General features: G+C 41.1%; 1 protein-coding gene across 7 annotated transcripts in view; it reads left to right on the top strand.

The window, feature by feature from the left end:
- The window catches only part of SLC38A1 (solute carrier family 38 member 1), a 70,270-nt gene that overhangs the window by 18,184 nt on the left and 36,647 nt on the right, over positions 1-15,439 (top strand). For 4 of the 7 annotated variants that reach the window (XM_022572386.3, XM_022572387.3, XM_089920583.1 and 1 more), the window contains 3 exons: positions 1,615-1,729; positions 6,090-6,295; positions 15,123-15,198. In XM_022572386.3, the coding sequence (XP_022428094.1) occupies positions 6,174-6,295; positions 15,123-15,198 (198 nt within the window). In that variant the 5' untranslated portion in view covers positions 1,615-1,729; positions 6,090-6,173. The remainder of the gene's footprint in view (positions 1-1,614; positions 1,730-6,089; positions 6,296-15,122; positions 15,199-15,439) is intronic. The other 3 variants (XM_089920586.1, XM_022572384.3, XM_089920585.1) reach the window with 1 other exon arrangement.

Raw genomic sequence — 15,439 nt, 5'->3', positions numbered from 1 at the left:
CTCATCTGGCTTTAGGGGCAGCTCTTGTGCCTCCATCAGGAAGCCAGGAAGCCGGTTTCTCATTGTTTGAACATATGCTCCAGGAGCACGTCACTTAGGCCAAATCTGATGATCAGGAATTCATAGCCACAGTTGTTGGCTCCAGTGCTGTCTGTGGCACCTGCTAGAAATGTACCAGCAAAATGGGTGCCTGGACCCCACCACTTTGCTCTCTGATTGGTGGAATCTAAATCTTTTCTAGACCCCTAGCTGCAAAGGAATGTGGGAAATGTAGTTTGCAACTCTCTAGCCTCTAGATACAGAACTGGACTAGAAAGACGTGGGAACAAATATTGAGTGGGCCAATCCATCACACAGTGTCTTAGCGATTGAAATTGTATTTTTGTTTATTTATCCCCAAAAGCAATTTTGGACAACGTTTGAGTTATAGTATATTCTTTGGTTTGGCTTTCTCTCTACAATTTTTTAATCAGCTTTTGCTAAACCAATATAACCTCTTATTACTCAGGAACATGTACCTTGCTCCCTCTGCTGTAGCTAGATTCATCTGAGTGGGTGTTCTGTGCACATTTGGCCTCCACGTCTTTGCCTGTGCTGTTTCCAGTGCAAGGAATGCCTTCCCTACCCCAGTCTAAATCCTACCTATTTTTAGACATAGTTCAAGTCCTAACTCTTTATAAAACCTTACCTCATTTCTGCAGGTTCCAATTTCCTTCCTCCCTCCCCCCACCTCCCTCCCTCCCTTCTTTCCTTCCTTCCTTCTTTCCTTCCCTCCTTCCTTCCTGTATGTACATATGTATGTATGTATGTCTCTGAAATCTTTCTGGACTTATTCTTTGTTCTATTGTACAGTTTGGTCTCTATCACGCAAATGTTTTATGATATACTGTCATTTTATATGGGAAGGTCTTGCTTGTTTCAGTAGGTTGTAAGCAACGTAAGAAAGACCAAACCAGGTTTCTCTATGTATCCTCTCCTTTGATGCATATCACCATGAAGAGTAGAGAAGAAGTTTCTGTATTTTACATTGGTACTATTAGTAAAACGTACCAGTAAGCATGGCAAGATAATAATGCTTCTTAAGAATACCTCACAAGATTGCAGTGAAGGATCAGAAATATTCTATTTGTAACCTATTATAAATGTTGGGAGATAGTAATTGTGGTTGGGTTAGCGTCAAGATCTTCACATGATGACCCCATTCGGTCTTTTAATTAACTGTATAGTCTGATAATTGCTTCAGTCTTTCAGTGAAACTATAATTCTTTTGTTTCTTAAACTCAACCTGCACTTCCTGTGTCTTTGTCGTTGGCCGTGTTTTCCTTCATTGAAAAGTCTCAGCTCAGGGCCCATCTCCACCTGTCAGTCTCCTGTCCACCAGGCAGTGTGACTGTCTAGCAGTAGTAGGTTGGATGTCAATTTATGGCACAGTCAAGCGGTTAAGGAGCATTTGCCGTAATGGTGTAGACCCGTGTTTATGGACATAACTCAGGATAGGAGACCATATCTTGTTAAGTGAAAAAATATGTTTTAAAAACTCTATGGTATGATTTCCATTTTTGTAAATGTATACATATCTTTAAAACATTTGTACTCATTCTTTTCATTTAACAGATATTTATCGAGTGCCTACTGTGTGCCAGGCACTATATCTATGTGCGTAGAAAAATCCTTGAAGGTTATACTCCAATATATATACAGTGATCATCTCTGCTTGTTGAGATAACAGGTGACTTTTTTCTTTTTATTTGTTCTTTCTTTCATTTGCAAGCTTGTATTTTCGAATTTTTCTACAAAGGCCTGTATTATTTATTAACAAGGAACTAATATACTTTTAAAAAACACTTCTGTTCTTCAAAATACATACTATGTAATATTACATGAAAGACAGACTAAAAACAGTCTAAAATTCCAATGTTAAATAAAAAAGAGAGAGGAGAGAGAGCTAGAGAGGAAGAAAGAAAGGAAAAGAAAAAAAGAAGAAAAGGAGGGAGGAAGCATGTGAAACTCTAACAGTGACCCATTTTGGGTGGTGGGGTTTCTTGTACAATGTTCGCTCTAAAGATTCTACAGTGGGCATATATTAGCTTTAGAACCAGAAAATTTTTGTTTTCTTTTTCAAGAGCCAGTTCAAATGTGATTTTTCTGTGAAGCTGCCTCAGATCCTTTTCAGACTTTTAAAATCCTTTCATCACCTAGCACTCAATGTATATAATAAATTGAATGGATGGTACTTCCTAAGTGTGGCCTCAACCTTAGTGACAGATGTCACTAACTTTGTTAATTTTCCCCATTTTTCCAGTTTTTATTTTCAACAGTAAGTTAGATTTCAGATAGGTTATTTCACAACAATAAAAATTTATCCTAAATTTAAAAAAAAAGAAAAAAGAAAAGGAGGTTACAATACAGAAGACACACAGAGAGACGAAAGACCATATGAGGACAGATCAAGAAGACAGCTATCTGTAAGCCAAGGAGAGAGGCCTCAGAAGAAATAAAACTTGCCATTAGCTTAATCTTGGACTTCTGGAACTGTGAAAAAATAAATTTCTCTTTAAGCCAAAGGCAAAAATGTATCCTATGTGATTAACTTAGAACTGGCATTTGCCTAATACTGACATAATTTTAGTGGCCAGAACTTACTCTGTTCTTTTTATTCTTTTCCTTTTTGGTCCATTGCACGTGTGTGTGTGTGTGTGTATGTGTAGTATATATTTGTATTCACACACATATATTGATATGAAAGTTTACATTCAAACAGTAGACTCCAGATCTGTTGTTAGTCAACTTTTCCTCTCCTCAGAAATTTTTTGTCTAGTACCCTGTCTCCTACAAGTTTTTAGAGAGAAAAGGACTCCTTAACCCAGATTGGAAACACCATCCACTGAGTGAACTTTTTTTTTCTTTTTTTTAAGATTTATTTTATTATTTATTTCTTTCTTTCTTTCTTTGGCTGTGTCGGATCTTAGTTGCGGCACGCGGGATCTTTGTTGAGGCATGTGGGACTCTTCGTTGTGGTGCGCGGGCTCCTCTCTAGTTGTGGCGTGCAGGCTTTCTCTTCTCTAGTTGTGGGGCGCGGGTTCTAGAGCACGTGGGCTCTGTAGTTTGCGGCACGCAGGCTCTAGTTGAGGCACGCGAGCTCAGTAGTTGTAGCGCGCAGGCTTAGTTGCCCCGTGGCATGTGGGATCTTAGTTCCCTGACCAGGGATCGAACCCCTGTCCCCTGCACTGTAAGGCGTATTCTTTACCACTGGACCACCAGGGAAGTCCCCACTGAGTGAACTTTCTAGCAGCCCTATGGTATCACTTCAGTGGCCTCTGAGGGAGTCATACAGGCAAGAGGCCGTGTGCCAAGACTCCTAGGGGTTACCCAGCCCAGTCCATTTGTGCAGCTTTCTTCAGAAGGGGCCAAGGGGTGACAAGGGGGTTTAACCTTTCTGATGCACTTCAACTTTTGCAAAGTAAAGACAGGCTGTAAATGCTGCTGCTGTGTGAAGACACTAAAAGCAATTAGTCATGGCCCAGGCTCCAGCACTACCACCCTAGCTGGAAGAATCAGCCCTGAGCTGCCAGGTTAGCCTTAGACCAGGAGTTCGGGGAGCTCCAATCTCCCATCCTGGCTTCCTGCTTTCCAGGAGAGGCCCTGCCGTGCAGGAAGGGTGAGGCTCCTGGAATCTGAGGTATTAGACAGTATTTATCTTGTGGAAGCTGTAAAGGATCCTGGAACCAGGGAAGATTCATTCTAGACAGGAGACGGTGTGAATGGAAAGGAGTAAGGTGGGGCCTAGCTGTGGGGAAGAGAAGAAGGAAATTCTTTTTTTTTTTTTTTTAACATCTTTATTGGAGTATAATTGCTTTACAATGGTGTGTTAGTTTCTGCTTTGTAACAAAGTGAATCAGCTATACATATACATATGTTCCCATATCTCTTCCCTCTTGCGTCTCCCTCCCACCCTCCCTATCCCACCGCTCTAGGTGGTCACAAAGCACCTAGCTGATCTCCCTGTGCTATGCAGCTGCTTCCCACTAGCTATCTGTTTTACATTTGGTAGTATATATATGTCCATGCCACTCAATCACTTTGTCCCAGCTTACCCTTACCCCTCCCCGTGTCCTCAAGTCCATTCTCTAGTAGGTCTGCGTCTTTATTCCCGTCTTGGCCCTAGGTTGAGAGGAAGGAAATTCTTAAAAAAGTGTCATTCTAGGGTACTTACTAGGGGTCCTGAAAATATTATCAGTTAGCAAAATGCTTCTTCAGATATACTAGGATGCTTAGATGGGCACATTGGAGCTTTGACTCTTAACTAGGTTACAGTTATCTTATGGAATTCAGGATCAGACAAAAATATCAAAACATCATCCAAGATGGATCATCCATTGGAGGTTAAAAAAAAGATCTCGCTGACATTCTGCTTCATTCCATGATCCCCATTGCCTCACTGAGATTATCTTAGTGAGGCTCCTATACCTTTACAGGCCTTACTTTTGAAGTTGCATTTACCTCTTAAAAGGGTTCCTGGACCCATTTCCAATGTGTGTGTGTGTGTGTGTGTGTGTGTGTGTAGGCTTCCCCACACCCACAATTGTCAACTCAATTCTGACACTGTCCACTGGTAGATAGAATGAGATTCTACGGGTCAAGGGCTCCATGCCACAAGGCTGCCCTTCACTTCAGACACCAGTCACAAGCCCAGGTTATTGCCTTTGCTCCTGACTGACTGGCCATAAATCAGAGGTTCCCATGACCCCCTCCTTGGGTTCCATTAATTTGCCAGATCAGCTCACAGAACTCAGGAAAACCCATTTACTCACTAGGTGACCCATTTATTCCAAAAGATATCAGAGGATACAAATCAACAGCCAGATGTAGAGATACACAGGGCAAGGTCCTCAACACAGGAGCTTCAGTCCTTGTGGAGCTGGGTGCCCAGTACGGGGTGGAGTTCTGGGTCCCTAGTATGGATATTCTTTGAACCTCCTCCTTTTTTTGCTTTTTATGGAGGCTTCATTACATAGGCATGATTGATGAACTCATTGGCCACTAGTGATTGATTCAAGATCTGGCCTGTCTCCTCTCCCCGGAAATCACGGGGTGGGGCTAAAAATTCCAACTCTCTAATCACATGTTTGGCTCCACTGGCAACCAGCCCCCATCCGTAGGTGCTTTCCCAAAGTCACCTCATTAATATACCAAAAGACATTTATCACCCTCAACACTTAGGAAATTCTAAGGGTTTGGGGAGCTGTGAACCAGAAATAGGAACGAAGACCAAATATGTCTTCTTTATAATAAATCACAGTACCATACCTCTGTTGCCACCTGCTTTTTGATTTGTGATGCTGTGTGTCTGAAACTCTTTACCCCCTTATATATTATTGGTGACCACTTAGAAATTTAAATCACAGTCATCCATGTGGGAGAAAATGTGAACTCGGCAAGTCTTTCATTTCTGTGAGGAAATACAGTTTCAGGTGGATTAACCTAAATCCCCTGAGTATGAGTTTTTAATTCCCTAACTCCCTGACATGGAGTGATTTCACTGAAGAGACTGATTTAATCTCTTGCAGTTGATGGATAAACGGTTTGCTAAATTTCAAAACACAGATATGTCCTTTGCTGCTTGACCTCCAGGTTGGGTGGTTGATCCTGCATGATGCCATTTATTGAGGATTTGCATTTTTATTAAACTGGGATTGCTAAATCAGACGTGCTTTTGTGCCTGTTCAGTCTGTACCCAGCTATATGTGTGCCCTGTGGTCTGACGCATTAAAATAACCTATTCGCTTTCCTTTTAAACACACTGCTTCATAAAAGGGCATCACTGTTGCCTACAGATCACATGGCATTCCTATGAACGTGAGCATAAAGATTATGGGACATGACTCATTTTATAGTTAAAAATGGAGGAAGATTTATGAAAGACAGAAAATTTACAGCCTCTATAACTTGATGCACCAAGATTGCTTTAATGTTTTGAATAGCAACAATGTAAAAGTTACGTTATCAGCAAAGCATTTGTGTGTAATAGCTTATGTGCAATCAGTGTGATATTCGTATGTTTAATTATTTTTCCTTGTGTTGTATTTTAGGGGTGTGAACCTTATATTTTTGCTGCTATCCACTTGTAAATACACTCAGAAAAGGAGGATTTGGACCACAGGTACTTTCTAAACATGATGCATTTCAAAAGTGGACTCGAATTAACTGAATTGCAAAACATGACAGTGCCCGAAGATGATAACATTAGCAATGATTCCAATGATTTCACCGAGGTAGAAAATGGTCAGATAAATAGGTGAGTATTTTTCCACGAACAGTTTCTCTCCAATGAAAGAAATGTCTCTAAAATATCATTCTGGTTTTCAGTTATTCTCTTGAATTATTCATTACTAAAGTTATGCTCCATTTGAAGATGTAATTTGAATTTCATATGTGACATCTGTTGGGCATCGTCTGCAACAGCAGATGAAGCAAATAGGAAAGTAATTTATTCATCCTTTCAAATCTTTCAATTGAGTCTAATAAAAATGTATAAATACATTGGACCACAACCAGCCCTAACTTTTCAAAAGCTCTGTGTTTATGAATCAGACCAACTGTTGGAATTTCACTGCGTGCCATATCTGAATGTGTACTACAGTCATCTGGCCTTGCACACATGTTAATCAAGGAATGGTCAAAGTCGCATTTGTCAATGTTCCCATGTTAAAATGACAAATACGTCACTACAAGCATCGTTTGTAATATGGATTTTAAGTAATAATAACACAGAGCCAAATGGCTTTATGAGAAATAGTAGATGAAACAGTACATGAAACGGAGAAATAGTACATGAAAGAGAAAGAAAAGAAAAGATACAGTGAGTGAGGGGAGGTAGGGGGCGGGTAGGAAGAATGCTGGCCTGGCAGCTCTCACCCTTAGCTGTGACCTCAGCAAGTCCTTCCAACCCTTGGGTCCTGTGTTTCTTAAGTTACAAGAGTAGGACCAAATATCTTTTTTTTTTTTTTTAATGATTTGGGGCATTCTCTGACCTTCTGATTTTATCTTTTAATTATTTTAAAAAATGTATTTTATTGAAATATAGTTGACTTACATTGTCGTGTTATTTTCTGGTGTACAGCAAAGTGATTCAGCTATACATATATATATATATTCTTTTTCATGTTCTTTTCCATGTGGTTTATCACAGGATATTGAATGTAGTTCCCTGTGCTATACAGTAGGACCTTGTTGTTTATCCATCCCATATATAACAGTTTGCATCTGCTAACCCCAAACTCTCAATCCATCCCTCCCACACCCCCTTCCCACTGGCAACCACAGGTCTGTTCTCTGTGTCTGTGAGTCTGTTTCTGTGTCGTAGATAAGTTCATTTGTGTCATATTTTAGATTCCACATGTAAGTGATATCGTATGGAATTTATCTTTCTCTTTCCGACTTACTTCACTTAGTGTGATAATCTCTCTAGGTCCATCCATGTTGTTGCAAATTCTGACCTTCTGATTTTACAGCCAGCTTATATGGATCCCTTAGCAGGAAGCTTTCCAGCTTGGGAGCTAGTTGTGAGGTTTGTTTGAAGCCTAAGGCCTCCTAAAAGGCTGGGAGGAGAGAGTGGAATATACGGGGACTACTCACTAGAACACCAGCCATGCTACGCTTGCGGGAGCGGGGTCAAAAGGAAATTGGGAGGAAGATGAAAACATTATGTCAGCTAACCAGGCGTCTTCACAGAAATCATTTCTGATAATCTGCTCTGCATTCTGATACAATGTGTAATTGACTGGGCTGCCATCATTTACAGACACTCAGAAGTTTCAGCCCTGCCCCTCCTCCTTGTACTCTTCCTTATGTATTCTCAGAGGTTGTCTCCAACCCAAATACTTCCTCATTGCCATCCAAGTATCATTCACCATGTGATACTTCTTATTGTTGAACTCAAGTTTGCTTCTTTCACCTTTTCCGTGTAATTTTTTTTTTTTCTTTTTTTTGCGGTACGCGGGCCTCTCACTGCTGTGGCCTCTCCCATTGCGGAGCACAGGCTCCGGACGCGCAGGCTCAGCGGCCATGGCTCACGGGCCCAGCCGCTCCGCGGCATGTGGGATCTTCCCGGACCGGGGCACGAACCCGTGTCCCCTGCATCGGCAGGCGGACTCTCAACCACCTTTCTGTGTAATTATTAAGAATAACTACCATTTCTTGAGTGCCAGGTGTGATAACATATATTACCACTTATCCTTATAACATCATTCAATGTATTCTTTTGCAAATAAGGAAAATTTAAAAATTCAGTGTACCATAAGAAAATGGAGGCTCAGAGAAATAAAATAACTTGCTCAAGGGCACACACAGGTCTGTCTGAAATCCCTGTCTTTCCTCTCTGTCCTGCTGCCTCTGATTAAACTGCTCGGGCGTGAATGAGAAAGATAGCCTCTACTATCAATTAAACTCTGCTAAACTCTACCAGTGCTATTTTCTGCTCTGGGCCCCTGGGGTGTTCTGTAGTCACTGCTGACCTGCAGTTAACGGTGGTGGATGGGATTCCAGCTATTTCACAATTAGCACATTTTAGGTTTATAACAAAGCTTCATTCCCAAAGCAGTGTAAACCTTGAGGACCTTAAAATGAGAGTCTTTTATAATATTCAGCTTAAGATCTGAACTTGATATTTAAAAGTTTTACTAAGAAAAAGTATTGTTTGGGAGGTGATAACCTCTTGCGGTAGGGGGAGGCACCCTTTCTCGCCCCTTGGGGTGCCTGCCAGGGGAGCTCACTTCCCCGGAGACCATGACTAAGACATGGGCTGTACAGCCTCCTGTTTTTTGGAATTTGGTTCCACTGTCACAAGTGTGGTGTGATGCGTTTATTGCTTTATTTTATCTCTCCTCTTTCATTGACATGGTTTATGAATTTTGCTTCATTTCTGGCTCTAGAACAATGAAAATTTAAAAACAACATATTACAGCATGAAGCCAAAAAGGTAAATAAAAATCAAAGAAGACACCCACACACACACACACACACACCCGTGATTTCTGCAAAGCTACACCTAATACTTCTGACTCTTCTGTTAGCTTTTTCACATTGGTGGGAGGAAGGTAAGCCCAATTATATGAATCTAGGAAAACCATCTCCCAAAACAGTGAACTTCTAGGTAACAGTGCCTTTTTTTAGGAAGCTAGAGAAAATGTTGAAAACAAATGTTGACTTCTCATTAGCTGGCGTATAACTGATAGCTTTGCCTGGAAACTCCCTACTAGGATACCTTAAGAATCATTTTATTAAGTTTAGTTAAAAATAGAGTAGAGGGGCTTCCCTGGTGGCGCAGTGGTTGAGAGTCCACCTGCCGATTCAGGGGACACGGGTTCGTGCCCCGGTCCGGGAAGATCCCACATGCCGCGGAGCGGCTGGGCCCGTGAGCCATGGCCGCTGAGCCTGCGCGTCCGGAGCCTGTGCTCCGCAACGGGAGAGGCCACAACAGTGAGAGGCCCGCGTACCGCAAAAAAGAAAAAAAATAGAGTAGAGCCATTTGGGCATTAGGACACCTGCTCTTATTCCAGTTCAGTTGTTTTATTTCATGCCCTAATTTGTGGGTTGTAGTCATAGAAACCTATACCTGGAACAGCAAAGCCTTTTTTTTTTTTTTTAACATCTTTGTTGGAGTATAATTGCTTTACAAAGCAAAGCCTTTTGAAGTGTCCACTGGACCAGTACTGCTGACATTTTAATGTGCATGTGAAACACCTGGAAACCTTGTTAACATGCAGATTCTGATTCAGTAGCTCTGGTACTGGGCCTGAGATTCTAATTTCTCACAAGCTTCCAGGTGATGCCCTTACAGCTGGTCCATGGACCACATTTTGAGTAATGAGCTCTAGACATTCCTCTAGATGTGGGCTTCTTGAGAGAAGGACCCATCTTAATCATTTTTATATCTCTTGTACCTTGTAATGATATGGTAATAGTGCCTGGAGCAGGTCAGGCATTACAAAGTATTTGTTAAATGAAAGAAAGAGACAGAGACAGAGAGAGCAGTTAAGTGCATGGTTTGGATTTCAACTTATATTGAATCCTGGCTCCATCCATAGGTCTTGTGTGATCTTGTACTTTAAGCCTTAGTTCCATCCCTGTAACACAGGGATAAAAATAGTACCTGACCTCCTGGGATTGTTGGGGAATATTAAATGCAATGCTGTTTGTAGGTTAAGGACTCAGGCTGTACCATCAGCCCGCTTACGTTCAAATCATGGCTCAGCAGTTTAGTTATAATGTAACTTTGGTCAAGTTACTTAATTTCTCCAAAATGGAGCTAAAAATAGTACTAACCACATGCAATTATTGTGAAAAGAGATGAGAAAACTCATGTAAAGCACTTGACACGGTGTCTGGCAAGAGTAAGTCTTTTAGTACGAGGAAAGTCTCTAACAGTAAACGTGCAACCCTCTTTCTTTGGCAAGCACTTCTTTCTTCTGCACCCAAGGACTAATAATACTGTTTTAGGTTTGGGATGATTTTTGGTTATTGTTATCTGAAAGTCGTTGAAATATTAATAGATTATCCTAGCTGTAGCCAGGCAAATATTCACATATTTTAATATTTATCTACTGTTGCTCTAATCTCCATGAATAGTTATTGTTGTTATGACCCAGGAAGCTTCTAACAAAATTTGAGAGTCTTTCATTAAGATATTTCTTAATGAGGAACTCTTGTCACTACACCTTACATCAGCCTTTTTCTTCCTTGGTCCCTGTATGTCTTCCGGAGTTCATGAACTACATTTGTATCATCGGGAGGACCCTTGAAAAGTTACCCCTTCTCTTCTTCTAATGTCTTTTCTATACCTTAGGGAAGAAGATACCATAACTTCTTCCCATATTCAGTTTTCATTTCAGAAAATTCTTCCCTGGCTTTAATTGCTCCTGCTACAACGAAAATCTGTTTGCTCCTATTTTGGGTAGAGTTTATCCACCAGATAAGGCTTTTCTCACCTCTCAGTCTTCTCTTTAAATGCCTTTAAATGCCTATTTCTTTAATTCTTTCATGTTTTCCAGTCTCTCAGTTACATGCTTCTTTCCTCCTTTTCTCTTTTCCTTTTTTATAGACTGTTAGTTTCAGGGAAAGAGCTAGGAAAGGTCATTTAAGTTCAACCACTCATCTCTTTTGTGTTATAAATCTTCCAATGGAACACTATAACCTAGTAAGAACCTGATTGGTAGAGATTAAAATAGGAAGATTATCTTCCCATTGTACAACCCATCCTTAACTGGATTGTTGTTGATTGATTTTTGGCTTCGAATAACTGCTCTATATTGCTTGTCTCCCTTCACACTACGTCAGTATAACGCCTACATCCTTTTTAAGGCTTTGTCTGTTGAAGGTCAGCATGACAGCCACTGTAAATTTTTGTTTTGTTTTGTTCACAGAACAATTGGCTACCTAAGAGTTGATCAGATTCTGCTCTATGGGTACAGAACGATCCACTGAAAATGCTTTTTTAATAATACTTTTATCATTCCCAAGACCTCGTGTCAAAGGCACCTTCTCCAATAGTGCATTTTTAAGTCAATAAAGAGGTCTTTGCCAGAGGTCAGTGCTTTTTAACATGAAATTGCATTTTTAAAATGGTGAGATAACAGAAACTTGTGGTAAGCTGCTTGACCTAGTTATTATAAATGGACTTTTCCATTACAAAAAAAAAAGTTTGGTTTTATTTTGTTTTAAAAAAAAGTTTGCAGAAATACAAAGCAAAGATCGAAAGGCAGAAGAACAAGTTGAAATACCGTAAAGAGAATACAGAGGCTTTATCTGAGTACTCGTTCTTACTGAGCGAGATTTCCCTGCAGCCTAAGCTACTCCCTAGTTCCTCAATGGAAGAGGCGCATTTGGTTTATGGAGGGTTCCTCTGAGTTGCTAACACATGGGCAGGTACATAGAAGGAGGAGCTAAGGGAGTGAGAACATGACACCACCGCTCTGGATGCAAGATGAGCTTAGTGCCACAGTCTGTGCTACAGAAAAATCGTAAATAGATCAGAGTCAGAAAACTGCGTTCAAACCAGAACATCAGCAGACTCATGGAGGATGAGGGTTGTGAACGGGCAGGAAGGCATTGGCAGAGAGGAGGATGGAGGGTCTCTTGAGGGGAGAGTGGATTCCTAGCGGTACTTGTTTTTCAGCCTCTATTCTCAGAATGCCCTGGTCTTATCTTGATCCTCACCGCCTCTTGGGAAGACCATTTGGAAGAGCAGGGGGAGCTAAGACTGAACAGTGAGGCAAAATCAAATTCAGCAGTACCTGGAATTTGCAGGGCGAGCAGTTTGGACTCGAAACTTTTTCGGTGGGAGCACCAGTGAAGATTTTTGGGAAAACCTATTAAGTCTTGCTGTAGAAAGCAGAAAGAAAGAGACAGAATCGGGAAGCACTCAAAGCACTATGTGTTTTAATGTACTTTTTCATGGTTACTCATCACAACAGCTCTGCAGGTCACTTGCATTATTCTCATCCTGCAGAAGCGCTGCCGCAGAGAGCTGGCAAGCATGCAGGGGCCTCTTCTTCCTCCCCTTCCGTTGCAGTGTTTGACCCTGTTGAATGCCCCTGCGTCCAGGTGCCTTTGATCCGGTTCTTCTCTATCAGTCTTCTGCCGCAAGTCTGGGGAGCATTGGCAGGCCAGGAACTTAGATCTGCCATAATAGGAGGTTTACTGGTGTTTGGTTTAGTTTATTTGAAAACGTTCGGGCTTTCCCCTTAATTTAAAAACAATGGAGATTCTCTTTGAAAAGCAAGTCTCTCTGCAAGAAAGGCAAACAGGGGACCTTGTGGATAATGATTTGGTAGACTTGAGTTGATTGTTAAAATTAGCCTGATTGTATACAGTCTTTTATTTAACAGCCACACTAAATATGAGTCAATTTCAGTTTGGAAAGTCCAGCACCCCCATTCCCTTGGGCCGCCTGGGTGAAAAGGAAGGCTGCTCTCCCGGTCCCTCTCCAGCCAGATCTGTAAACCTCAGTTCTTGGGAAAGATTTAAAATGTTAAGGGCAAAAGAAGAGCCAAGGCTAGAGAACTGCCAGATGGGTCTCCAAAGACACAGCTTTCATTATGTCATTCTCTTGCTAAGACCCTGCAATGCTGTTTCTCAGGCCTCGGCCCTTTAGTTTCCTCGGGCTAATCCCACCCAATAATGGTTTTTCCTTCTCTGGCTTCCTTATCTCATCTCCATTTTGCATGGCCTGATGTTCCTATTCTGGTGTTAGCTGGTCTGTTCTCTCCTCAGCTGGAATGTCAGCTCCTGGGTTTCAGGAGACCAAGGTTTTCTTCACTTCCTTTTCATCTCTGACAGTCACTGGACAGGTCCTAGGCAAAGGCAGATGCGGAAGGAAATAAACCGCAGGCTGCGCCGCTCATACCAGATGGTGGCCTCAGGGCAAGTTCATAGTATCTATGTTGCCTGGCTTTGGTTTCTCCTGGTGAAATAATGCAGACCTGAAGCATATGGATTAAAGATGAAAACGGTAGACAAATAAAACCAACATTAATGATATATATCTTTCATTAAAACATGGTTTATGGTGAAATATAGCCTCATTAGAAAAAAGTATATGAGGGCTTCCCTGGTGGCGCAGTGGTTGAGAGTCTGCCTGCCAATGCAGGGGACACGTGTTCGTGCCCCAGTCCGGGAAGATCCCACATGCCGCGGAGCGGCTGGGCCCGTGAGCCATGGCCGCTGAGCCTGCGCATCCGGAGCCTGTGCTCCGCAACGGGAGAGGCCACAACAGTGAGAGGCCCGCGTACCGCAAAAAAAAAAAAAAGCATATGAAAATATAATGTATAGTTTAAAGATATATGCCTCTTTAAGATAGTCCAATTCAAGTGGCTTTATATTTATTAGTGGAAAACGCACTGATTATTTCTTACTTAGACCAGATAATAAAATTTCCAGAAGGAGAGCCGAAAAGCACCCCTAACATGTCTTAACTAATACATGCAGCAGTTTGCTTATGAATAGACTTTTCTTTGACAATAGCACTTAAAGTTCTGATACTAATCCCAAATATATTTGCTGGTCCTTAGAGCATTCTGAATTCCTCCTTCTGTATATTTGTGTATACTGTACTCCATTCACCCTGTCTGAATCTTTCCCACGTGTTGCTCTTCCTCTGTGCCTGGAGCTGTACTGATGTTTTACATGTACTCTCATTTAATTCTCCCAGTAACACTATGAGGTAATATAATAGCGTCGTTCCCGTTTCACAGATCAGGAAACTGGGGTAGCATACTCAGGCCCTCAGAGCAAGTGAGAATTTGAACTCACGTTCTGAATCCCATGCTTGCTTTAAGCCCTACTAGCTCTGCCTCTAACCATGGACCATATGCCCTGCTTCCTCCACCATAATTTCCTGTGGGCTACTGCTGCATCACTTGTTACACACCCCCATATCTCCCACATTGCCTGGTCTAGTGACTTGCATATAAGCAGGTGCTGAAAGAATGTGTGATGGGAAAAGAGTTGTTTTCCTTTTTGCTGGGGGGAGGGAATTCCTATGTAATAACTTTGTGCTCCAGGAATGTGAGCTCAGAAGGAATCCTGCCTCCAATATTCTTTTAAATGCCAGCTTTATAGTATTCTTGACATCATCTAATTTTCCATTAGAGAACAATCTAGAGAACAATCTATAGTATTCTTGACATCATCTAATTTTCCATTAGAGAACAATTTGCATTGCATATAATGTTTTAATTTATTAGTATTAAAATGATTCAAAATCTATAGCTCTTTTTGACTTATGGTTGTCTTTCATTTCCTCTCAAGATGAGCACCTGCTGTTTGCATTGTTTTGTGCTAAGTAGAGTGAGGGATATAAAAAGGAATGAGGCAAGGTGTCTGCCCTTGGAGCACGTTTAGTTTATTTGGTAAAACAAGAATGTGGACAACTAACACTGGCAAAAAAAAACCAAACCAAAACAAAAATGAGGTAGGGAGAGTGGTTGAATAGGACTATAAACTCTTAAGTAACTGGTTGATAACTTTTTATGTGTGATGTTTTGGTAAGTAATAAATCATTTAGTCATGATGTTAAATTTTCAAGTCATTATCATGAAATTAAATCATAATACGTCTCTTCACAGCAAGTTTATTTCTGATCGTGAAAGTAGAAGGAGTCTCACGAACAGCCATTTGGAAAAAAAGAAATGTGATGACTATGTAAGTGTCATTATAATGAAGTTTGCTTATTTTTTAAAATTACATAAATTGTGACAGATGGTTAATTCATCCAGCGTAGTACCAAAAACATAGCTATTTATTCACCGGGTTATTCCTCGGAGCCTACGTATTTTCTCCTGAAACCCATTTTAAAAAAGTAACTAGACCACTAAGAAAGGATTCCTCGAACTTCATTTCCCTGTTGGTTCCTGATAGTGCTTTCTTTAAAGGCTTTGGCGTG

Source organism: Delphinapterus leucas, chromosome 11 (assembly GCF_059928025.1).
Source record: "Delphinapterus leucas isolate spDelLeu-1000000601 "Yukka" chromosome 11, BTC_Dleu_Yukka2, whole genome shotgun sequence".
NCBI lineage: Eukaryota > Metazoa > Chordata > Mammalia > Artiodactyla > Monodontidae > Delphinapterus > Delphinapterus leucas.
The sequence above is the reverse complement of the archived record's forward strand: the minus strand, read 5'-3'. Positions and strand labels throughout refer to the sequence as shown.